This window comes from Dendrobates tinctorius, unplaced genomic scaffold, assembly GCF_039654945.1.
Source record: "Dendrobates tinctorius isolate UK_male_01 unplaced genomic scaffold, ASM3965494v1 ptg000183l, whole genome shotgun sequence".
NCBI lineage: Eukaryota > Metazoa > Chordata > Amphibia > Anura > Dendrobatidae > Dendrobates > Dendrobates tinctorius.
Window position 1 is genome coordinate 240545 of NW_027361850.1, and position 27206 is coordinate 267750.

A 27206-nucleotide genomic window follows, 5' to 3' on the forward strand; every position below is an offset into this window, starting at 1 on the left:
ATCTCAGTGGTGTTCGCCTCTCCAAAAATGTTACTTTGAAGTAAAATTTCTGAGGTAAGAAACAGCACCACTTTACATGAATTTGACGGGTGAGCACAGCCATGCCAGCCGGCTGGTCCAGTTCCACCCATATTGTCAGAGCTGATTGAAGTTAGTGTCAAAAGTGGCAACATTTTTGCGCAATTTCAACTCGATCAAAAATGTTGCAAATATTCAAAGCGGTTTACAGCTTCTTCCAAGGACATTGACATGTTGCCATATTTTTGCGCCACGTTTTGAGAAAATTGCGCCAATAAATCGCATCGTGTGAACGTGGCCTTAAAAGGTGCTGACATATACCCTTCAACTTTCTTTCATTTACTGGCATAAACGTCTCAAGCACCTTGTGATCAATGGTTTTTACATATTCTATCAAATCAAATGAAGGATTAGATTAAAAAGAAAGAAAGAAAAAAATCCATTTAGGTTTTTACGTTTTTTTTCACTTGTGCCTCCAGCTTCACAGTAGTGAGTATCATTATTCAGAGCAAAGTCTTCCTCTTCAAGAGGCAGAGATTTACATTGTAATTCAAATATTCTAATCCGCGCAGCATTGGGTAAAATGGCATTTCAACGAGTACAAAGCGTCCCTCCCTGACTGAACGCAGCCAAAAGAAAGCTTTCACCCTTTCTTGCCCAGAGTGTGCGATGTTTCTTCTGCATGCATTTAGAAAGTTAGAAAGGAACTGCCGAAATAGAAACGCAGATGGCGAATAACTGTGAGTCATCCATAATAGGCACAAACCTCTGCACAGCCACTCCTGCAACCTCGCCTAAGCAAAAGCCAGACAAAGTGAGTCGGAGCATTGCAGTGACAGGTGTCCAAGACACAACGCAAGCTAATGGGTGAACTGCAGACTGATGGCATTTGGATAGGAGAATAAAGGATCAAAAGCGCCAGTTACTGTTCCCTCTAAGATGCTACTGTGGAAATGACAGTGTTAAAAAGGCAATACCTTCCAGACTGTGACAGCGCTGAAAGCAATGTTGTTTTAACTGTTTCTTTTTCCTAAGAGATTCATCTTTGCAACCCAACAGTCTGCGGCACTAAATGGGAGCGTGCTGGATGGATAGAGGCTTGCAGGCTTTGGTCACAGTGCTTTCCTTATCACCGCACATCCTTCTCATTACTGTGTCGCAAATCCAATCATCACAAACACACCACAACACTGAATTATGGCTCCTCGTTAAATTATGCGAGCTGCCGCATAGAGAGTAAATTAGTCTAGGAATGGCTATTATTAAAGCCATGACTTTGGTCCATATTCCTAGCACTGTACCCTCCCCATTGCCTGATCTTCTGCTGTAAGGGTGGGGTGAAATTCCCTGACAGCTCTCTTACCAGTTTTAGCTCTGTAGTTGCTGTAATCAACACTGGCTGCTTCAGCGGTGCAAGGTTCTGAGCATGTGATGGAATTTATTTATGGCAAATACTGAGTATATAACACAAGATAGTGCTAAAGAAGTGTAACAGATCTGTGATGCTAGTTACTAATCATGGACAAGCTGCGAGGCTAGGTGGTCAAGAGGTCTGAGGTCAAAAGCCAGGAGGGTATGTCATTGACAGAGGCAGGGACTGAGACTAAAATTCAGCCCTGGCTTTTGAAATCACAGGCCAATGGTGTTCCCTTCCTAGAGCACCAGATAAGGATATTTTAGCAATATTAGAAGAAGCACAAAAAGAAAATTTGGGGAAAGCCTCACTGTGTGGTAAATGTAACATTGCTCCTTATCAACAGAGTATGGATCCAATACCGTTGACCTCTAGAGGAAATTGACAAAAAAGGAAAAAAAAAGGATCCACATGGCTGAATGGATAAAAAAAATATTTATCTTTATTTCATTCTATGACTAAGGGCTTTGGCCAGAAAGCAATATTACAAATACCAACAAACCATAACCAAATATTACCAGCATCTACAGTATTGATAATATCAGCATACTGATCATTAAAGGGGTTGAGGTTAAAGTTTAAGTAACTTCAGACTTCTGAATCCTTATAGTGCATACTGTGCGGATCTTCCGATTCCGGCATTGGGAGCAGTCATCATGTGACTGCAAGTTTGCTATTTTCATACTTCAAGCCACATTCCAACTAATTGTACTCGGCTTTCTAATTTCACTTGCATTAAGCAAAGCCGTGCATGTCTAGTTAGCAGGTGATCGCATGTATGTGTGGCACCCTGCGTCTTTGCCGCCACAAAAGGGTTAAATATGTACTGTTTTGTATGTGTTTTGTAAGCAATGGGAGTTATGCTTTCTCTGCTAGAGACCACAACACACACAATTCACCTTACTCCCTCACTTGTCTGAAGCTTAGAGCTTTGCAGACAAGCCCTAACTGGGAGAGGGAGGAGTCAAAAGCTGTTGTTTCAGTGAACAAGATGGAGGAAGGACACTCTTGGAAGCCATGTTAAGACATGTGCTCTATCCAGGAGTACAGCTAAAGAAGCATCAGGGAACCAGCCCCTAGACTATCTATGCTTTCAGAGCAGGGTGGTAAGCTGAGAGACTGCGTAGGATTATACAACCAGCAGTAAAGTGTTTTCCCTCGGAAATACTGCAACAACCTAGGATCAGTGAAGGATAGTGCAAGTGGGAACTTGAGCTGCTTCACACAGGATTCAAGCTACAAGTTGCTGAAGGAGAAATACACAGTGAGTAGAGGCAATATTGGAAGTTCTAAATGGGTCGCACGCCAGGGCAGTGGGGTACTCGGTACCGGGCCGGTATTTCACTGGGAAGTGTCACAGTAGCGGTGACCCGGTCCGTGGCCCTGGGCGTCCATGTAAGGGATTGAAGTGATGGAATAAAGTTTATGAATAGATGATTCGTGACGCCACCTGTGGTGTTCGCCAAATGTTAAGCTGACGCTGCAGACAGATCCTCTGGGACAGATGGTGTAGTGCAGCAATGATGTTATAGCCCTCCACAGGCAGGGCTGTAGTCCCAGGGCAGCATAGGTGGGTGTTGGGAAGGAAGGTGCAGTGTCAGGCACAGAGATGTAGCAGTGCCGGGGAGGATGCAGCAAGAAGGCAAGGACACAATAGGTTGCAGTTTCTTTACCTTTACTTGGCAAATGCAGTCCAGGGTCCTGAGTACAGATAGCACAGGAGCTGGTTAGCCTGGAAGCAAATCAGGAATCACTCTGACAGATGGGTTGTGCAGTCTCCTTACTAGCGCTCTCTATGAAGTACTCCCAGTACTGAGTTACACTGGAGTTCCTCCTTTCTTATGTTATCCACTCTCCACTCGCATGGCAGACAGCCGTAGCCTTTTATCTCTCTTGGCTCACCCGTCGCTGTTGTGCCTCCGAGGATTATGTGGGAATAGGGCATTTACAGCTTCCTATTCCTCTGGTTTCTGGTGCAGGACCGTTAGTATCCATACACCCTTGGAGACCAGGCTCCAGATCATGCGCTATCACTGGGACTGAGCTCTCCACTTTCCTCAGTCTCCCCAGCTCTTCTCCTCCACGTCTGCACACGACGCCCTCCTCACACTAACTAACTCTCCCCTTCCTGGCCCCCAGAGAGAAGATCTTCCCTCAGTTTTGGTTCAGAGCTCCCCCTGCTGGCCTGGAGAGGAACTGTGTTGTATGCAATGGTTAACAGCCAGAGAGACCCTTCATTGCTTCCAGGCGTGACATCACTCTCCCTAGGAGGATGGTAATGCCACTGTGGCGACCATACTCCTGGGGGCGCCACATTCCCCCCTAGTGCAATTCAGCACTCCTGGGCTGAAGAAAAACATGTAACCAATATAAACAAATAAACAATTATAAGTGTACAAGATTCAAAAAGGAAAAATTTACAAAAACCAAATGCTCAAAAAGGAGTCCCATGACGATAAGTCCATGCGTCAATGTCCATGGTCCCATTCCTGGGCAATTGGTGAACTATATACACAGGTTCTTACAGAGTCTCTGTAGGCACAAAACTTGAGAACAGTTACATATTTACATAACTTATCATATACGAAATCTTATGGGGGGTATGCCTTGTGTACTACGAACAGACCTATGTAGCTCTTGTGTGGGTAAACTTGGGAGTAGCCATCTGCGAACTCTTAGACTCACCATGGGCATGACAGATTCACCACTGGCAGGGCGAGGATTCTCTGGCTCCACTGCTGGTGTGGCATCCACTGCCTGAACTTCCTGATTTTCAGAGTTCTCTTGAGTCTCTGCTACCTCAGTTGCAGTTGGCTGGGGAAAGGTTAGGATGGGAACTATGATGGCTGGACCCATTCTGTCCAGTTTGCGGGGAATTCACCAAATACAGTGCTGACCTTTTCTTCCTCTTCTACAATGGGCTGAAGATTGTTTTGTTCTTCCATCCTTTCTTTTAACTGGTTAGGGCACAGTTTCAGATGATCCCTCGATACTGCTGATGAGGTTTCTCCTCCATCCTTACTGATAAGGCACACTTTAGTATTGTCGAAGTTTGATGGTAACACGGTGTAGGGTTCAGCTTCCCATTGGTCATCCAATTTACGCAACCTTCTTTTTCTCTTGAGAACTTGTTCTCCTGGTGACAAGGGAACTGCAGGTGCATTTTGATAGTAATTCTTCTCCTGTTTTTGTCTTGCCTGAGCTAGACTCTTTTTAACACACTCTTGTACTCTACGGTACTGTTGCTGCCACTCCGTATCCCAGTCAGCATCTGGTGATGTCACTTCAGGTGTCAGGACTCCCATATCCAAATCAATAGGCTACTTTCCAGGCCTCGCTCTCATTCGGTAGGCTGGAGTGCAGTTGGTGGAATTCACAGGAATGTGATTATAGAGGTCTACCAGATCTGGCAACTTTTCTGGCCACAGATTCCTCTCTTCCAAAGGCAAGGTCTTCAGTAGATCGATCACCACCTGATTCATCTTTTCAGACATGCCATTGGTCTGTGGATGGTATGGTGTTGTCCTGATCTTCTTGCAACCGTACAAGTTACAGAATTCCTGGAACACTTCTGCCTCAAAAGCTGGACCTTGATCTGTAAGCACTCGCTCGGGATATCCGTGTGGTCGACAAAAGTGCTGTTGGAATGCTCTGGCTGCTGTCCTGGCTGTTTGATCCTTGACAGGCACGACTACCAGGAATCTCGAGTAGTGGTCAACGATGGTAAGAGCATAAACGTAGCCTGAACGGCTTGGAACCAGCTTCACATGGTCCAGGGCGACCAACTTGAGTGGCTGTTTGGTTATTATTGGTTGCAATGGAGCTCGCGGGCAGTTACGGTCCTTTCTGCGCAGGTTACATTGTCCACACGCCCAGCACCAAATTTCAATGGCCTTCCTCATACCAGTCCAGTAGAATCTCTCCCGGAGCAAGGCCTCCAATTTCTACCATCCGAAGAGTCCAGCTCCATTGTGGTATACTTCCAAGACCGTTGATGCCTCCCTCTTTGGGACTACTACTTGCCAGACCAACTCATGAGTGCGGGCATTGATACTCCTCCGACACAGCTTTCCCTCATAGATGAATAGCCTGCCTCTCTCCTTCCACAACTGCTGGGTTTCTTCAGGAGCATCCGACTCTGGGCGTGAGTCAGCTTGTGACAGTAGCTCCTTCACCAGGGGGACTGCGGGGTCATTATCCTGGGTTTCTGTCCAGTCATGATGAGGCAATGGATTTAGGGTGGCCTCTTTCAAGACAGACCGTCTGTTTCTCACTCCTTGGGCGCGTTGGGCCGCAATTGGCCAAGGAAGGCAGGTAACTCGATTTCTTCAAGTGCCTCAGGGTCTTCTCCTGCTTCTGACAGATTAGGCATTCTGGACAGTGCATCAGCATTGGCATTCTTGTGCCCTGCTCGGTACTTGATGGTGAATTCATAGTTAGACAGCCGAGCCATCCATCGCTGCTCCAGTGCACCTAGTTTGGCAGTTTCCAAGTGAGTCAACGGGTTGTTATCCGTGAAGATGGTAAACTTGGCTGAAGCTAGGTAATGCTTGATTTGTTCAGTCACAGCCCAGACTATGGCAAGGAACTCCAGCTTGAAGGAACTGTAGTTGTCAGGGTTCCTTTCAGTGGGACGAAGCTTCCTGCTGGCGTAGGAGATCACTCTTTCTTTTCCATTCCATACCTGTGACAGTATAGCTCCCAGTCCCACGTTGCTGGCATCAGTATACAACAGAAAGGGTTGGTCATAATCTGGGTAGGCCAAAACTTCATCTCCTGTGAGAGCCACCTTCAGTCGAATGAAGGACCTCTCCAGCTCCTCATTCCATTCGAATGTAGGACTCTGCTTTCTGGCCTTCTTGGGCTGACCCACCAGAAGATTTTGCATAAGAGTGGCAATCTCAGTGAAGCCTTTGATGAACCTTCGGTAGTAGCCTACCAGCCCGAGGAATTGACGTACTTCATGGAGGTTACTGGGCTTCTGCCAATGCCGGATGACTGTGACTTTGTCAGGATCCGGTACTACACCTTCTGCACTCACTACATGACCGAGGTACTGAACCTTGGGCTTCAGGAGGTGGCATTTGGAAGGCTTCACCTTCAGGCCAAAGTTGGACAGTGCTTCAAACACCCCAGCCAGGTGCTTCAGATGGTCTTCATAAGTCTTGGAGAAAACAATGACATCATCAAGGTACAACAGGACTGTCTCGAAGTTCTTGTGCCTAAGACAGAATTCCATTAGCCATTGGAATGTCCCTGGAGCGGTGCAGAGCCCGAATGGCATGTAGTTGAACTCACAGAGACCCATTGGGGTGGCAAACGCTGTTTTCTCCTTGTCTGCCTCTGCCACAGGAACCTGCCAATACCCACTAGTGAGATCCAAAGTGGAAAAATAGTTAGCAGTTTTAAGTGCAGCTAATGACTCTTCAATTCTGGGTAATGGGTAGGCATCTTTATGTGTAATGCTGTTAATTTTCCTGTAATCAACACACATTCTCATGGTACCATCCTTCTTTTTCACAAAGACTATTGGGGCTGCCCACGGGCTACAACTGTCTCTGATCACCCCAGCCTCCTTCATTTCCCACAACATATCTTTGGCACACTGGTATTGTGTTGGGGGTATAGGCCGGTACCTTTCTTTCATGGGTGGATGTTCTCCAGTGGGGATATGATGTTGAACCCCTTTTGCCTTCCCAAAATCTAGAGGGTGTTTACTGAATACCCACTCATACTCCTGAGTCACTCGGTAAACACCATTCTTTCGGTATGAAGGGGTGGAGTCAGTTCCCACCTGCAGTTGCTAACACCACACCTCCAGCTGCTTTTCAGAGCCATTGTCCTCCACCTGGTCGGATGAGACCAAGGGCTCTGCTGCCCGTATTGCATTGCTACTGACAGTAAGCAGCTTAGCAGCTGTGGCATACCGAGGTATTGTGGCCTCCTCCTCCCCACAATTCAAGAGACGTACAGGTACTCTCCCTTTGCGAAAATCAACTACCCCTCTTGCTGTTAGGACAGTGGGCCAGCTATCAGAGTACACTGGTTCTACCACTGCCTGGTAATCCTTTCCTCTGAGGCCTATGGCTGCCCGACACCAAATCAACATTTCTCATCTGGGGGGTTTTGTAATTGGGAAAGAATCACTCACTCTGACGCTGCCAATTTCTCCGCCAGAGAGTTCTACCTGCTGTCTTTGCATCAGGGCCTTTATCTCCTTCTGCAGGACTCGTTGTTCACTGGAACCAACAGTCTCTGCCACCTGTTGCAACAAGACAATAACCTCAGAAAGACAATTTTCAATCACATTGGTACCTAGAGTCATTATTGGGTTACATTCTCGTCGATCAATATCCACATCTATCAGACCTTGAGATTTTAACTCTACTCGACCCACTTTAACAGTAATTTCTTTACATCCTATCTGCGGTAAAGACTGACCATTACTAGCAACTACCGTCAGTTTATCAGTTGAGCCACGGGTAAGTTCAGAGTCAGCCCAATACCGCTTGTAAAGGATATACAGCATAGTGGTCACCTGAAAGCCAGTGTCTAGCAAAGCGTTCATGGGGATGCCATCGATCACCACTGGGAGGACCGGTCGCCCTCCAACATACTTGGCTCGCCAGTTCCTTGGGCCTTGTGGTCCTACTCCTGGGGGTTGTCCCTCTGCCCCAGGGGTTACTCGTTTAAAGGACAGAATCTTGCGGGGTGGCCTGCTTTGTGGCAGTGTCGACAGATGGGACGTCCGTTCTGGTCATAGCGATCGCTGTTCCTCCCTCAGAGTGGTGGGATCCTCTTCCTCCGCATCCACGGGACATCATCTGGACTGGAGGCCAACTGGATCTTCTCCTTGGAGGACTCCTGCAGGGACTGCATGGTTTTGGCAAGTGCAGCCATACCTTTGGTCAACTCCTGGACCTGAAGACGCAGTTCTGAAGATGGGTCATTGTCCAGAGTCTGTGCATCAGCCTCCACAGGGCTGAAGGGGAAAGATGTTGTTTCTTGGTGGTAGGTGATCGCTGGGCGCCTAGGGGGCGCTGGACGGCTGACAGTTGGTTCATGCAGCACCCTGGTAGCCCTGTCCTTGAAGTCTGCAGGGCTATAATGCGCAGCTGTGCTCTGTGGGTACTGGATAGGAGTTCTTCAATAAACTGCTCCTTTAACAGTCTGTCTCCGTCCTGCACACTGTCTGGATTCATCTGCTTTATGGCTCGCAGCGCCTTCTGCAGGTTAAGAGCATAGTCCCGTGTGCTGTCCTGCGCTCTCTGCTTACATCCAAAGAATCTCATCTTTATTTCAGCTGCAGTGCGGGTGTCAAAGGTGCTTCTGATCTTAGCCAGAATCTTTTTAACAGTCTATCAGTGTCCTGCCAGGCTTTTACTTCCCTCTGCGCTGCACCTGTCAGCTGCCCAATAAGAATGTTCACTTTCTGACTTTCAGACGGGATACATTTCGAACAAGCTGCACAGCCTCTCTTTGAATTCACTCAGGGTATGTGACCCACCCGAGTACTGCGGTAGCCAGGCTGCTCCCGGTATATAGGGCATGGACAGCGGCATTATGGGGACCACTGCAGTGAGCGCTGATTCTTGCGGTGCCCTGGAGGCAGCTCTGGCTGCCGGATTTTGTGGCGCTGTTGGAGCTGCAGCTGCGCTGGACCCTGCATCTGGCGGCGCTGGGAGGTTAGCGGGAGCGTCCGCCGCTGCATTAGCGTTGTCCTCAGACATTTTCTCTCACCCCTAGTTAACGTGGGCAAGGCCGCGGGGTTGCACTGGCTTACCGGATGTCGCTTCTCGGCTGGATCAGGGGGCGCCGGAACTGCAGGCCTCAGCTTCTCACTTCCCGCGCGCCCTTCTCCTTTCGCACTTCTCGGCTGGCTCCACCCATGAAGGTCTGCCCCCTTTTCTTCCCGCGCGCGCCAATCAGCGGGATAATGACGGCAATGGCGCCAATTACGCACACAGTCTATAGCACCAAACACAGTCTCTGGCACACAGGACCCGAGGATGCCGGGCTCCGTTAATCCTGTTTGTGATGCCAAAATGGATCACCCGCCAGGGTAATCGGTACCAGGCCGGTATTTCACTGGGAAGTGTCATAGTAGCGGTGACCCGGTCCGTGGCCCTGGGCGTCCATGTAAGGGAGTGAAGTGATGGAATAAAGTTTATGAATAGATGATTCGCTGCCCCATCTGTGGTGTTCGGCAAATGTTAAGCCGACGCTGCAGACAGATCCTCTGGGACAGATGGTGTAGTGCAGCAATGATGTTATAGCCCTCCACAGGCAGGGCTGTAGTCCCAGGGCAGCGTAGGTGGGTGTTGGGAAGGAAGGTGCAATGTCAGGCTCAGAGATGTAGCAGTGTGCCGGGGAGGTTGCAGCAAGAAGGCAAGGACACAATAGGTTAAAGTTTCTTTACCTTTACTTGGCAAATGCAGTCCAGGGTCCTGAGTACAGATGGCACAGGAGCTGGTTAGCCTGGAAGCAAATCAGGAATCACTCTGGCAGATGGGTTGTGCAGTCTCCTTACTAGCGCTCTCTATGAAGTACTCCCAATACTGAGTTACACTGGAGTTCCTCCTTTCTGATGTTATCCACACTCCACTCGCATGGCAGACAGCTGTAGCCTTTTATCTCTCTTGGCTCACCCGTCGCTGTTGTGCCTCCGAGGATTATGTGGGAATAGGGCATTTACAGCTTCCTATTCCTCTGGTTTCTGGTGTAGGACCGTTAGTATCCATACACCCTTGGAGACCAAGCTCCAGATCATGCGCTATCACTGGGACTGAGCTCTCCACTTTCCTCAGTCTCCCCAGCTCTTCTCCTCCACGTCTGCACACGACGTCCTCCTCACACTAACTAACTCTCCCCTTCCTGGCCCCCCAGAGAGAAGCTCTTCCCTCAGTTTTGGTTCAGAGCTCCCCCTGCTGGCCTGGAGAGGAACTGTGTTGTATGCAATGGTTAACAGCCAGAGAGACCCTTCATTGCTTCCAGGCGTGACATCACTCTCCCTAGGAGGACGGTAATGCCACTGTGGCGACCATACTCCTGGGGGCGCCACATAAACTTCGGGAAGCCATGGTCCCAGAAGGGATTAGATTCGCAGGAAGCTTACACTGGATCACAGCACAGAGGGAAAGATAACCCCCATTCTCCAGAGCAGACTGTAACGTGGTGAGAGTTGTAATATCTCCTCTGAACTGCACCTGAACTACAGTAAATGATAATGTGACTTTCCTTGTCTCCTGCTTTATTACTCTGTGCCTTCTACTTCCATCACAATCTCTGGGGGTTAGCCCTGGTTGGAGAGGTTTTAACATCTGCACTGCCAACACCATCTACTCCCCCAGGGATCAGCTGCAGTGCCGGCTATACTACAGCCGAACACTCCAACTGGAGTCACGAATGACTACATAAACTTTATCCCCATTCAACTCAACCCCTTTTACATGACCACTTGAGGCCACGGACTGGGTCACTGCCACTATGACATTTCCCATTGAAGTTAACGGGCCCGGTGCCGAGTATCCCACGGCCTCTGTGGCGCGTCATATGCAAATCGCATACTTGCGGTAACATGATCAGGGGCAAAACTACAGTGGGTGTGAGGGTTGCAATTGCACTCAGGCCCTGCTTAGGAGGCCCTAAAAGTCCCTTTGGCCTAAAAAGACCAATGCTGTTTGAGACTTGCAACAATTGGGGGCCCTATTAGAGCTTTTGCTTTGGCCCATTCTGTTCAACTTACGCGACTGCACATGATCACCAACTCAATAAAAAAGCATGTATTGGACACATCAATAGATGAATAGATGAATAGTATATCACGGATAGTGTAAGGTGAGTCAAATAAATAGTAGGTGATATACAGTTGTGGCCAAAAGTATTGACACCCCTGCAATTCTGTCAGATAATACTTAGTTTCTTCCTGAAAATGATTGCAAACACAAATTCTTTGGTATTATTATCTTTATTTAATTTGTCTTGAATGAAAAAACACAAAAAGAATTGTCCTAAAGCCAAATTGGATATAATTCCACACCAAACATAAAAAAGAGGGTGGACAAAAGTATTGGCACTGTTCGAAAAATCATGTGATGCTTCTCTAATTTGTGTAATTAACAGCACCTGTAACTTACCTGCGGCACCTAACAGGTGTTGGCAATAACTAAATCACACTTGCAGCCAGTTGACATGGATTAAAGTTGACTCAACCTCTGTCCTGTGTCCTTGTGTGTACCACATTGAGCATGGAGAAAAGAAAGAAGACCAAAGAACTGTCTGAGGACTTGAGAAACCAAATTGTGAGGAAGCATGAGCAATCTCAAGGCTACAAGTCCATCTCCAAAGACCAGAATGTTCCTGTGTCTACCGTGCGCAGTGTCATCAAGAAGTTTAAAGCCCATGGCACTGTGGCTAACCTCCCTAGATGTGGACGAAAAGGAAAAATTGACAAGAGATTTCAACGCAAGATTGTGCGGATGTTGGATAAAGAACCTCGACTAACATCCAAACAAGTTCAAGCTGCCCTGCAGTCTGAGGGTACAACAGTGTCAACCCGTACTATCCATCGGCGTCTGAATGAAAAGGGACTGTATGGTAGTAGTCCCAGGAAGACGCCACTTCTTACCCCGAGACATAAAAAAGCCAGGCTGGAGTTTGCCAAAACTTACCTGAAAAAGCCTAAAATGTTTTGGAAGAATGTTCTCTGGTCAGATGAGACAAAAGTAGAGCTTTTTGGGCAAAGGCATCAACATAGAGTTTACAGGAGAAAAAAAGAGGCATTCAAAGAAAAGAACACGGCCCCTACAGTCAAACATGGTGGAGGTTCCCTGATGTTTTGGGATTGCATTGCTGCCTCTGGCACTGAACTGCTTGACCGTGTGCATGGCATTATGGAGTCTGAAGACTACCAACAAATTTTGCAGCATAATGTAGGGCACAGTGTGAGAAAGCTGTGTCTCCTTCAGAGGTCATGGGTCTTCCAGCAGGACAATGACCCAAAACACACTTTAAAAAGCACTAGAAAATGGTTTGAGAGAAAGCACTGGAGACTTCTAAGGTGGCCAGCAATGAGTCCAGACCTGAATCCCATAGAATACCTGTGTAGAGATCTAAAAATGGCAGTTTGGAGAAGGCACCCTTCAAATATCAGGGACCTGGAGCAGTTTGCCAAAGAATTGTCTAAAATTCCAGCAGAGCATTGTAAGAAACTCATTGATGGTTACCGAAAGCGGTTGGTCGCAGTTATTTTGGCTAAAGGTTGTGCAACCAAGTATTAGGCCGAGGGTGCCAATACTTTTGTCTGGCCTATTTTTGGAGTTTTGTGTGAAATGATCAATGTTTTGCTTTTTGCTTCATTCTCTTTTGTGTTTTTTCATTTAAGACAAATTAAATGAAGATAATAATACCAAAGAATTTGTGTTTGCGATCATTTTCAGGAAGAAACTGAGTATTATCTGACAGAATTGCAGGGGTGTCAATACTTTTGGCCACAACTGTATATCTGCTGTATCAGAAAGCATTTCAGACCCTTCGGGAATAGTGTGAAACCAAAAAAGAGGAAAACACCGAACAAGGGTCAGGAAGTAATAGGACCCTGACAAAGGACAGGTTCCAAAACAAGCATTGGGATGTGCCCCACATGGTGACCACCATACATCCAGGTAACCCATTGCCCCTTTGCCTATGGACTTGGCTTAATATTCTCTGCTTGTGGCCATTAGATGCTGTATCCTTTTAATAGCCATTACCTCTTCTCTACCTATTATATTGTATGGGATTCATAGTACCTTTTTTCCAACAAGCTCATTGCACATAGATTATTATTATTTTCATGACCAATCTTCACCCCCCCTTCCCACCACTTCCCCTCCTTCTTTTGCACACGCACTTTGAGATATTTCAAGTGTTGTTTCCCTACTTATTATTTCACTTTTATCACCATAATTTTTGAACGCATACGGTAGGTTTGTAGTTATGTTTTCTGCAGTTGTTCTCTGTTGTCACCTTGCACGTGCACTTTATTGTGAGATATTATTTATTTTTTATACTATTCATTGTCGTGTTTTGCACATATATATATTTTTTACCCTTATTGTCATCAATACTAGTATTCCCTGTCACACTAACAGTATATGATTGGTCTGTGAGTCCCTCCTTTCTTGCTTATCACTTATGTGCAATGCCTACATCAATTTTTTGTAGGTAACACCTGGTGTATTGGCTTCTAATATTGATGATTTTTTATATTAATTCTTTATTTATTTGTAATGTTGTCTATTTAATCTATATTACTGCCTTTAGATGTAATTATGTGTTAATTCTTTTTCCATGTGGCACTTCATTTTGTTTTTAGTGTTACATTTTACCATCACTATTAAAGGTATTTTAGCCTTAATTTTTATTGTACTATTAGTTCCTGAACCTTGTTCGGTGTTTTCCTCTTTTTTGGTTTCACATGATCACAAACTCCCAATACCGACATCATAGAATCCTCACAGCGTGGGAGCTGGGTGAGGATTCAGAAGTCCTCAGTCACTGCAGACTTTACCTTCAAGCTTGGACAACTACTTAAAGCAAAACCACTGTACTAAGACTGATATTACTGCCATACAGTGACCATATAATGGTGGTATCAGTTTTACACCAGTGCTCTGCAGACCATATATGTGTGTATTGTGCAGGTTTTCACCAATGACAGCTCACTGTTTGTTGCCATTCATTTTCTCTTTTCCTTTGCATTTGGTCCAGACCACAATGACCTCTTATTCCATCCATAACTGTCTCTGCAAAATGTAACAAACGGATATCTTCACTTTACTGATTTTCCAGGACCCTCCTCGCCTTATACCACCTCTACACAAACCACAACTTGTGATAACTTATAATAATTCTCCTGTGCATCCTGTAATAATGCTCCCCCTTGACCTTTTATAATATTGACCCTGTACCTCCTTATAATAATAAAAATATTTAATGTGCTTTCTTATATTATTAATAATAATAATAATAATAATAATAATAATAATAATTACTCCTTGCTTCCCAGAAAATTTTAACAATCCCTCCATTGTGCCTCCTTATAATAATGACCCTCAGTGCCTCTGTATTGTAATAATGCTCGTGAGCATAGGTATACATAGAAATAACAGACGCCCCATGGAAAAAGTCAGATCATGTCACAGTAGGAAAACAACGGGAGGTATCACTCTTACGCTGCTGAGATAGAATCCTGATGTAACATGGATTCAAGACATCGTGGGCCAAAAGCAGACGAGTGGAAGCATGTGACCAACAGAAGCAAGAAGACAATAGAGACATCACCAACCACACAACTGACAAACCGATATCAAGGCCTTTGCGGAGGATGACGATAGTACATCTAAGGATGAGGCACTACCAGCAAGCAAAGAAGAAAAGGGCACACAGCAACACCCAGAAGTGACAAAAAAAGGTACAGCCAAGAAGCGAAGAAGAGTGGTAGTGGTGGGAGACTCACTACTGAGAGGCACAGAAGCAGCCATCTGTAGACCAGATATAACCGCAAGAGAAGTATGCTGCCTCCCAGGTGCGTCCACCCATTTCTTCTGATACATGTTGGCACCAATGACACGGCAAGGAAGGACCTACCGACAATCTGCAAGGACTTTGAAGAGTTGGGGAAGAATGTAAAGGAACTGGATGCACAGGTAGTTTTTTCTTCTATCCTTCCAGTAGACGGGCATGGCACCAGGAGAAGGAACAGGATCCTTGATACGAACAACTGGCTAAGACGATGGTGCAGACAACAACGATTCGGATTCCTGGACCACGGTGTGAATTACCTGTACGATGGACTCCTCGCCAGAGACGGACTACACATCAACAAACCTGGGAAACACGCATTCACCAGAAGACTCGCTACACTCATCAGGAGAGCGTTAAACTAGAAGAAGAGGGGATGGGAAGAAAAACGTTAGACACGAACATGAAACCAGATATTATACTGATGAATGATATGAGGTGTGGCAAGGAAGATTCAAGACAACATACTCAGAAGGGAGGTAAGAAAATTTCTAAAACAATCAACAGAGAGGAGATTGGAACAAAGCAAATGTTATGGGCTGGCAGAACGCACCAAATAATAAAGAAAGTATTTAGGTGCGTTCGCAGCCCGGGATCCACCGTGCAGAGGTGTTAACTGCTGCTCGGTAATGGCGGACGCTATCTGGCGGTATAATAATGGGACACACGGGTTAACCTCACCCAATGTGTACAGAGGCGGACTCTTATCTCTCAGAGCCGCAAAACCACCAAATAATAAATGCCGTAGCCTGTTATTGCTCACAGAACTCGGCAGTGTGAGCGCTAGCGTATAGTCACAGAACTCAGCCCTTAGACCGCAGGACTGAAGTCCCTCTAGACCGCTAGCGCTCGGCACCGCGACTGCGATGCCAGCAAGGGTTAAATCACATGTGCAAGTGTGCACAGTGCCACTCAGGTGGACGCCACTAATCACCCTGGGTCGGGCCAGGTAAGCGCATAGGTTGCGCAAGGCATTGCACTGGCGTGGCTGTCACTTCCCGAGGTTCGATAGTGCCCTGCAGTGGGAGACACCATCGTACGCTAGTGTGCAGATGGCTGGTATGCACTGTGGCCTATAGACTAGCCACTGACAGGCGCTGACTCGGACTCTAAACCCTAACTACATTCATATTATCAGAGGGAAGTGGTTTCATAATGAGTCAGTCATCAGATACATGCATCCATCATCATATACTCCAAACTATTTCAGTCTATACTAGCTCATGGGCGAGCGGCCATGCAAACCTTTTATAGCCACGGGCATCCGGGTCCTTCCTGGTTTCTCGGATGGGCCAATCCGAACACAAGCAGGACCTGAGCACGTGACCCTCGATCTCCAATGGGAGATCACTCCACGGGCACGCTCAGTGGCCCGACATGAGGACTTAGTCCCTGGAGAATCTCACTGCTGAGCAGCATGCATTGTCATAGCTGTGCCAGAGGTGGCAGCAGCAGCAAGCAAACCCAGGGAGTTGGCCTGTTGGCCTGGGCAGTGCGTCAGGACCGACGAATCTGCTGAGCAGGCTCCACTGCGGCCGAAGAAGAATGGGAGACCACTGGGTGCAAGGCTCTGGATTCCTGCAATGCAGTGGCAGGAACCCGACACCTAACAGCAAAATTCTCTAAAATGCATGCCCGCAAATGCCAGAAGCCTGACAAACAAGATGGAAGAACTAGAAGCAGAAATATCGACAGGTAACTATGACATAATGGGAATAACCGAGACATGGTTAGATGAAAGCTATGACTGGGCAGTTAACTTACAGGGTTACAGTCTGTTTAGAAAGGATCGTAAAAATTGGAGAGGAGGAGGGGTTTGTCTTTATGTAAAGTCTTATCTAAAGTCCACTTTAAGGGAAGATCTTAGCAAAGGGAATGAGGATGTCGAGTCCATATGGGTCGAAATACATGGAGGGAAAAATAGTAGCAAAATTCTCTTTGGGGTCTGTTACAAACCCCGAAATATAACAGAAATCATGGAAAGTCTACTACTAAGGACAGAGAGATGAAGCTGCAACCCATAATGAGGTCCTTGTTATGGGGGACTTTAACTACCCGGATATTAACTGGGAAACAGAGACCTCCGAAACCCATAAAGGCAACAGGTTTCTGCTAATAGCCAAGAATAATTATTATCTTTCACAATTGGTGCAGAATCCAACCAGAGGAGCAGCACTTTTAGACCTAATACTATCTAACAGACCTGACAGAATAACAAATCTGCAGGTTGCTGGGCATCTAGGAAATAGCGACCACAATATTGTACAGTTTCACTTGTCTTTCGCTAGGGGGACTGTAGAAAAATATATATATATATCTTCTTGCACGGTTGAGAATCAAAAAGTAAAAGCAATGTTGAGGATAAAATAAATCTTGTTTTAATTGTTCATTCAAAAAGTGATTACAAAAAATGAAGAAAAGTAAGTTCATGACATGCAATAATTATTTGAAGAGAAAACGAGCATTGTTCTTACATATAGTCTTGAGCAGCTGTGTTGTCCGGGTGTTCGAGAGTCTCAAGGGATATGAGATCTCCTGAACAAGAGTTAGGCCGGCTTTATATACTATTCTGACCTATAAACTACAACCACATATGGTGGCTTGCCACTATGTTCATAACTTCTTCCATATTAAGTGAACCCTAGTTATTTTAAACAATATGCATACAGTTATTTATGCATTACCTTAGTCTGAGATATTTAAGCCTAAAGTCTGAGATCTTTAGAACCATTCATTATCTCTAAATAGTCACATTTTGACAGCTTTGACTACTTTGACCTATACATTTGACAAGAGAAACAGCTGTGTGAGCCAAGGCACTCAGAATAAGTCAGTCACTTCTCTAAAGTAAGCAGAGCCTGTTAACTATTCTGTATGAGAGAATTAATCTATATATTTTTTATTATAGAAATACTGATATTTTACAGTCCCCCCTGATTATGATTTGAGACATATCATAATCAATCCTAACTCATTCTCTCACCATTCGTATCACATTCATTCTTTATTCTGAAAACCTTGTATCACCATCTGCCCTGAATGTCATCTGAATTTTCAACTATTTTGTAAAAACAAAAATTAGATCAGAGAGTTATATTTTTTCGTTTTAACATCTCTCTTAAAATATCATCTTCCTTTTTCATTTCTATCTTTATATTCTTATAAATTCTCCTAATTTTACACATAATAATTATTTGATATATTATACACAGCAAAACTATGATAAATAAAATAACAATCGGATTAGACAATACATTTCCTGCTGCCATTTTCGCTGAAGACTGTGACCAACTAGTTACAGATTTTCCTAAATTTCTCCACCAAGATGAGCCTGACATACTCGTCCATTCATGTTCAATATCATTTAGATTACCTTGTTCATGTCTAAATACAATTTCAGCTTCTTTTAATTGTTTTGTCAGCAGATTTAATAAACCCTTGTCTTTTTTTATTTCATTTGTCCACAAATTCCAAGGAAATTTATTGACTTGTGACAAATTGAACTGGATCGGAAGGATTTTCAGACGTCTTGAGCTTATTGACGTAATATTAATACTTCCTTCCTTCTTTGTGAGAGTTTTAACATTTCCCTCAATACAATATAAACCCATTGTCAGATTTTCGACATGTACACAAGATGAGAAGAATGCAGAAACTGCTTCTTTTCCTGACATGACTTGGAAACAAGTTTTGTTAGCACTTACTGGTGTCACCAAGTCACGTATCGTGTGGACATTCTCAACTCTGGCATGACAAGAAGTATGATTATGGAAACATGAATGATAAATGACTTTATCCTGTCCAGGTAGACACATTACCTTGGAAACAAAATTTAAGCATGACGAAATGTCTAATTGTTCAGTGTTGATACCATCAAATGCAAAATCTGTGTACTGTAATTGATAATATAACAATTGTGTAGGGCTGACAGGAATTCCCAGAACACCTATAGGAACCAGGGTTTCTTCTCTTCCTGACACTGGAATCAGTGATGTTCCTACACAAATGTTCTGTTCACATCCTAACCACTTATTTACCCACAAATCTGTATGGTTTAACGCAAAGTTATATTCTATGGGCAAATTTCTTATTAGCCCTAAAGGGGTAATTCCACTTTGTAAGGCTTGTGCAATCATTTTCAGATTGGTGGAATATTCAATCTGAATTTCTAGACATGTTTTGGCCACTTGAGATTCCTGTTCACTTTCCATTAAAGCTAAAGTAGCATCTTGAAGATGTGATACAGAAGATCCCAATACAGTAGCAGTGTTCAAAACCATCTTTTCAAGGACTTGATTCAAGCTTTTCTGAATCTTTACCCCTTTTCCTCCAATATACCCAATATTTTCCAGATCTGATTTAAGTGTATGAATGTCCATAGTGTTAATTAAACTTCCTACTGTTCCTAATCCCCCCAAAATACCTTCTAACACTCCCCTCTTACTCCTAACCTGTGTTGAAGTTCTTTTCCCAAACCATTGTTCTATTCCCATCTCCATGTTAGTGAGATGTGGTTGACACTGGGGATATCTAGAAGAGATTTTCCAGTTAGACATGTTAAAGGTCCATACCATGGTCAGAAACACTCCATCTCGTAACAGAGGTTTAGTTTGGAACTGATTGATCTGAAAAGGAGTAGATGGTTGAAATCTTGTCTGTGTGCATACATTATCTACTGCTGACCATATATTTACCTTTACATCTCTACATTGTTTGTAGTTATATTTCGTTAAAATGCAACATTGGTAAAGTCCAGAATCCTTAGGAGATGGATTATCTACAGAAAAAATAAAATCCTTATTTAACCATCTCACGTTACCGGATTGACCTCTGTGTATAACATTTGTTGGACCATTTGAAAAACTTCCCAAAAATGATTTATCTTTGGTCCATATTAACAAAGATTCTGAAGGTAGCTCTAACCTCGTGCTGCATTTTAGTAATAAAGGAGACATATTTTCTTGACTATATACTGCTTGTGGTGTAACCCTTACTTCTGGAGCTATAGTATTTGAAACTGTAAAAACTACAGATACCTGTACTTGTACTGGTTCTCTGGTTATCTGAAAATTCCATGTTTTTACCCAATCCTCGTCTCCTTCTGTAATAGAAAGAAATGAAGGATCTAAAACTTTCCCAAATAGTTGTGTCCTTAACCAAGCATCTGTTTTGGATGTTTCAACTTTCCCTTTTGCGATCATATCATTTGTAATATCTCCTGACCACACAGCTCTCTCTTCACCTCTTATCTCTATATTCCAGAATAACACATCTGTAGGACTACATTCCCATGTGCCTGTCTTATTATTGTGTATATAATCTCCTTGTAACTGTGTGAACTTCGTCTTAGGTCCTGTGGCTGCGTGTAATATTATGTCAGTGTCATGTATGAAGTGTAGCTCAATACAGCATTTTGCACCAAAACCCATGCAAATGTTTCCAGTAATATCTACTGAATCGTCCGGTATGTCCTCATCTATTAAGCTTTGTAGATTCGTTCCTCTTGGTTTCCTTGGATGTAAAGTTCCTTTGAAAAGTTCCTTCACTTCACTAGTATTTGTTCCATGGTGTGAAATATCTTCAGCGTAGATCACAGTTGAAACAGTACAAAACAGCAGAAATGTGATTCCCATCAGATAGTAGCTTTTCCTGGGAAATGTCTTTTTCTCCTGAAGGATTGGTGTTGAATCCCTTCCGTCAAAGACGTGGAGTTTCATATTCCAGTTCTTATTGGAATCCATTTCTTCCTAAAAGAAATGCAGTATCATTATTTTGCAATATACAGTTTGCATTGATCAACATGTACCCACAATTTTTGTTGTCTGCGGGTATTTTTAACCACCTTAGATGCTCGTTGCACAAGAATCATCACTTGTCCCATGGTTTCGATAATTTCAAAGGGACCTTCCCAATTACTTTCCCAAGGTCCATTCTTCCTGAAAGTTTTAATCATCACTAGAGCCCCTTTCTTGAATTTGGATACGTATGGTGGCTCCATTCTCTGCATTCTTGATGCAGCATGTGGAAGAATCGTTTTCAAATTTTCCTGCAACAATTGCAACCATTTGGACCTTGCAACAGCATCTTTTTGTGGTGTAGACAAAAATGGTTCATGAGGAAAAATCAATGGCATTTTTCTTCCTGTCATCAGTTCAAAAGGAGTAAACTGAGTTGTGGCAGAGGTTGTTCCTCTTACACTCAACAGTACAAAAGGTACTGCATCAACCCAAGTATTGCCTTTGTCCAATAACATCTTGGCAATTCTGGATTTTATTGTTCTATTCATCCTTTCCACAATACCAGCAGACTGTGGATGGTAGGGTACATGAAACTGCTGTCGTACCCCTAGAATAGCACAAACGGCTTGCATGATTTTTCCTGTAAAGTGACTTCCTCGATCAGAGGTGATCATTCTTGGGATCCCCCAAGTACAAAAGACATGATTAACTAATGCTCTAGCTGTAGACAAAGCATCATCTTTCCTGACAGGTACAATTTCAACCCACTTAGAAAAAACATCTACTACAACCAATGCATACCTGAGACCATTTTTACCTGATGGTAACGGTCCAATGTAGTCGATTTGTAACGTAGACCATGGACCATCTGCAGGTGCGATTCGGAGTAGTGGCGGTTTCTGTCCTTTTGGTCTTGGATTAATTTGGGCACAAATGAGACATGATTGAACAACACTTTGCACTGTCTCTTCCATCTTTTCCCAGTAAAATTTCTCTCTGAGAATGCCTAACAATTTTTGTTGGCCCAAATGACCCAAACTTTCATGATTGTATTTTGTGAACTCAACCTGTAGATGTCTTGGGACAACAGGACGCAACTCCCTGTTTAAGTCATGACACAAAACCCCGTTTTCACAAACAAAGGGAGGTTTTGGATCAACCCGGGAAGCAACAAGAGATGAGTCTTTTTCTTGTTCTTCCGCAAAAGAAGGGATATGCGTGTCTGTTCTTTGAACTGCTGAAACCTCGAGAGGTTCAGGTTCAAACACCTCTTCTCCTGTCAGGGCTGCCTCTTTGGCTAGCATATCTGCGGTTGCATTTCCAACAGATAATTCATCATCAGATTTTTTATGGGCCGGAACCTTGACAATAGCAAAACCATTAGGGTTTTTTGATGCTATCCTGAAAATTGTCTTCAGTGTGTCACTGTGAACAAGAGTCTTATTAGATGAATCTACATAACCTCTTTTTTCCCAAACTGACAAGTAATCTGTCAGTGATCTTACAACATAAGAGCTATCACTGTAGATCACAATGGGACACTGATCATCTGCTTCATTCAGCTGTAGTACCATTTTTACTGCTTCTAGCTCTGCTCTTTGAGCTGAAAAATGACTTGGTAATTTGTGCTTCACAACCTGTCCTCTGTTGGGATAAAAAATGGCATATCCTGAATAATAGTGCCCATCTGAATAGAATCTGGAACCATCTACAAAAATTGGTTCGTCTGTTACCTCTGCTTTCCGTCTGAAAAGTGATGGACTTGGATCCTGAAAAGACTGTAAACAATCATGAGTTTGTCCTTCATATTGCATCAGCTGAGGAAGAACATATTTGGCCTTGTAATCTACCTCAATTTGTTTGGGAGACAATGACAATAACCAATGAGCAAATCTCTGATGTGACACACCTGGGATATTATTCTCAAAGAGAAGTTTTAGTGTAGAGTGAGGAGTTTGCAAAATGATTTTGTTGAACCCGACAATATGTTCGGTTGCTTTGACTGCAAAGTACACACCTACCAAGTGTCTTGCACAGGTCTCAAAACCTTTTTCAACAGGTGAGAGAAGTTTTGAAAAATAGCCCAAAATTCTCCACTCTTCTCCCTGTAATTGCAGCAATACAGCAGAAACAGATGTTCCTGATGTATGCACTTGCAAAGCAAATGGAGCCGAAGGATCTACTGTGGACAAAGCAGGTGCATTTTGTAAATTCATTTTCAATTGTTCAAATGAGGTTTGCTGTTCATCACACCAAGGACCAAAGTAATCACTGTTTTCACCTTTCAAAAGATCATATAAAGGTCTGGCCTTATCTGCAAAATTCTCAATGAAATCCCTTGAATAATTCATAAGACCTAAAAAATGTCTCAATGCTTTGTGTGATGTCGGAATTGGTAGGGAAGCAATTGCCTCAATTCTTTCCTGCAGTGGCTGCCTTTTTCCTGGACTCAACAGCACCCCTAAAAATCTGACCTCAGTCTGCATTAATTTGACCTTTTTGGTGTTCAATTTCAACCCTGCATCATGCAGCAACTCAAACAATTCTGTCAGAAGAGAAACATGTGTCTCTTTATCCTCTGTAGACAATAAAATATCATCCACATATTGCAGAATGCAATCAGGCCTCGAAAATCTGGATAATACCTTTGCCAATGCCTGATGAAAAACACTAGGTGACAAATGTGCTCCTTGAGGTAACCTGCAAAACAGATATTGCTCGTCCAAGAAAGTAAATGCAAACTTATACTGACAACTCTTTTCAAGAGGTATACTGAAAAAACCATTGCTAATGTCCAGTACAGAGAAGTATTTGGACTTTGCATTTAACCTTGCCATCATGTCATGAGTATCTGCCACAATTGGTGCGACATTGGGTGTATGCTTATTGAACATCCGTAAATCCAATATCATTCGATAAGAACCATCAGATTTCAAAACACACCACAAAGGATTGTTACTTACAGAATTAGCCTTTCGGATAACACCTTGATCTAACAATTCCTGTATGATCTTTGACATAGAATCAATTGATTCTGGAGGCAATTTATACTGACGCTGTGGCGGGGGATCACGCCCCTCCACATTCACGATAACGTCCTTCATTGTTCCAACCTCATTCCTGAACTGAGCCCAAAGAGAAGGAAAAAGCTGTACAATTTCTGTCAATACCTCGTCATCATTAGTGTCAGGCCACAAATGGTCAGATGACACCACATCATTCAAGCAAATACTTCCAACATGGCTATAATCATTAGGATCAATGACTACCGGTTTACAACCATTGGAATCTTTCCAGATCACTTGATTTCCTAGGTCAACTACCCATCCGAATTTCTGCATAAAATCTGTGCCAAGTATATTTTCAGAATCACGACAATACCAGATGTCAATTTCTGTTTTGAAAGAACTAGGTATTTCCAAAATCACATTGGGAACTAAGGTTGCTTTAGTTCCACCTTTTCCACTGAAACCGACAATTGTACAAACTGGTGAATCTGGGTTCAGCTTCAAATCAAGGTTTGTAACACTTAACTGAGCTCCTGTGTCAATAAGAAATACAACATTCTGGCCTGCTAAACTTACTTTGATAAATGGTCTTCCACAGTCATCCAATGTAACTCGAGTCACAAATTCCAATGGATGTGGTACAGGAATAGTCTGTGATTGTCAGAAAGATGAAGGAGATGGGAGAAGACCAGTGTCCTTTTTAAAAGACCTTGGAATTCTATCCCTTGACTCTGTTTCCTTCACTGTCATTTCTCTGATCTGTCTGATTAATGGTGCATATGGTGACTGTGTTTGTCTGTTGGCAGTATGAGCAGGTGCAGATAATTGTAATGCAGGTGCGGAAGGTGTGGTGTATGATTTTGGCATGAGTCCGTTTTCCCTTCCAAGCTTACCTGTTCCTTGTGTACCTATCTCTGATTCTGCTCTCAAAAATTTCCTGCACTGCCACTTCAAGTGTCCAGGTATACCACAAAAATAACAATGGACATTGTTCCTTTGTGTAGTATTTTTACCTCTATGCTCAATGTGATCCCTGCTCTTGGAGAATACTGTGGCTCTAGGTTTCAGTTGACTGTCTTCCTTCTCATGAACTACCGCTATTTTAGCCTTGACCTGATTTTGTTTCATGGATCTCCTTATTCTGTCAATAAAAACTGTTGCTTCTTGCAATGATGGCTGAGTGTTAGCCAATTGCACTGAGGCAGGATCTAAGTACTTGAACTTCTTTACAAAAAATTTGATCATGGATGCTGGCTCTTCGTGAGGCCTGAGATCCATTACCATCCTATAGGCCTGTTCAAACTTTACCAAAAAAGAGAATGGGTCTTCAGAAATATTTGTTTGTAAACTCCCTAAAATATCAACTGTAGGCATGTCTTCTCCAGTTGTAAACAATACCAATTGTCTAAGTCTGTCTTCTTTTGTACTATGTGCCATTTCATTCTCATCATTTAATCTGGGTGTGGTCTGTAATCTTTTTCCCATATATGAAGGTAACCAAACTTTGAATATTTTATTCTTTTGCTCATCATTCAGATTGTATTTGTCTGTGTTTGATTCAAAAGCGTCCGCATTATAAAAGGTATCCATCTTATCATTGTAATTTGGAATGTCTTTTACAATTTTCATTAGCTGATCGTGTATTTTCAGATTAATGCGTGCTGCTCTGTCATGTAATTTTTTCCGTTGTAATTCTACTGCCTCTAATTCCTCTACTGAAGCATCTGGATCTTGCATATTTGGTACAAATGATGACGCAGCACTCTCCTCCTGTTTACCTGTTGATCTTGTGTTAGCAGAAACCCTTTTTATATCTTGTCGTAATTTAGACAATAACTCTGTCCTGGTATCTATTTGATCTTCCAATTGTTCTATATGCTCTGACAAAATCAAACAATTTGGACAATCAAAGTAATCCCCGTCAGACTCTTGTGTGTCACCTGGTGTGTCAGTGTGATTAATGTCTTGTGTGACAATGCATGTTTTATAGGTGTTAGGTTCAGTTTTCTCAAAGACTAAGCTATTATACACATGAACTAGCTGCATAACATTCTGAAGTTTCCTTTGTAATTTTCCTACTGAGAAAAACCTTTTGTCAATTTTAACATTTTCTGCCTCACATTGATTATACAAACTAGACCATAATTGGGCATCCGTATGGTTATGAACAAACTTGAAATCTATGTTACTTTTCTTAGCATAATCATGTATAAAATCCATTATAATTTTTTCTCACCTATTGAGAGTCTTTCCCGTCAATGGATGGTCCTCTGTGTCCTTATGCAATCCTCAGATCTCCGTCTGGATGAGACGCATGCAGCTCTTTACGATCCTCACCCGTCGTCTCCAGGTTCAGTGTGATCCTTGTGCCGTGAAATAGTGGAATTCCTGAGGAGGCTTGTACAACAGGTGGTTTTTAGCAGAGTTCGTGCTCCCCCCTTGCACAATCGAGGAAGGAATGCCAACCAAAATCAGCACAAAAGATCAAGCTGGCTCAGGCTCGCCAAAATGTAGAAAAATATATATATATATCTTCTTGCACGGTTGAGAATCAAAACGTAAAAGCAATGTTGAGGATAAAATAAATCTTGTTTTAATTGTTCATTCAAAAAGTGATTACAAAAAATGAAGAAAAGTAAGTTCATGACATGCAATAATTATTTGAAGAGAAAACGAGCATTGTTCTTACATATAGTCTTGAGCAGCTGTGTTGTCTGGGTGTTCGAGAGTCTCAAGGGATATGAGATCTCCTGAACAAGAGTTAGGCCGGCTTTATATACTATTCTGACCTATAAACTACAACCACATATGGTGGCTTGCCACTATGTTCATAACTTCTTCCATATTAAGTGAACCCTAGTTATTTTAAACAATATGCATACAGTTATTTATGCATTACCTTAGTCTGAGATATTTAAGCCTAAAGTCTGAGATCTTTAGAACCATTCATTATCTCTAAATAGTCACATTTTGACAGCTTTGACTATTTTGACCTATACATTTGACAAGAGAAACAGCTGTGTGAGCCAAGGCACTCAGAATAAGTCAGTCACTTCTCTAAAGTAAGCAGAGCCTGTTAACTATTCTGTATGAGAGAATTAATCTATATATTTTTTATTATAGAAATACTGATATTTTACAGGGACATGTCAGGGACTCACAAAAACACTGAACTTTAGGAAGGCAAAGTTTTTCCAGGTTAGGGTGGTTTCACATTAGCGCTTTTTAAGCGCACGCACGGCCGGGGGTAGCTCCACCCCCGAGCCGGCTCTCTGCCCGGCGTGCCCGCCCCTTGCTTGTAGCGCCGCCTCCTAGCGCACAGCGGCGCCTGCGATCGGCGCACCCTATCTTTAGCATAGGGTGCGCAGATCGTGCGCAGGCCGTGCGCTAGTTGCGCTTTGACCTGCGCTGCGCACTTTTGACGGTGCGCCGTGCGCGCCAAAATCCGACTTTTCGGATTTAGTC

The 27206-nt window shown here is 43.5% G+C and overlaps 1 protein-coding gene across 2 annotated transcripts; it reads right to left on the reverse strand.

Moving 5' to 3' along the window:
* Positions 1–17350: 17350 nt before the first annotated feature.
* LOC141055019 (uncharacterized) lies at positions 17351–26263 on the reverse strand. Of its 2 annotated transcripts, none has more exons than XM_073551944.1 (2): positions 25978–26263; positions 17351–20742 (listed from the first exon to the last, which is right to left on the reverse strand). In XM_073551944.1, exon 2 carries the CDS (start codon positions 20734–20736, stop codon positions 18079–18081), a length of 2658 nt encoding a protein of 885 aa, XP_073408045.1. In that variant the 5' UTR covers positions 20737–20742; positions 25978–26263; the 3' UTR covers positions 17351–18078. The 2 variants fall into 2 exon arrangements, with proteins under 2 accessions (XP_073408045.1, XP_073408046.1); XM_073551945.1 differs by lacking the exon at positions 25978–26263 and adding an exon at positions 24318–24411.
* Between the last annotated feature and the right edge of the window lie 943 nt (positions 26264–27206).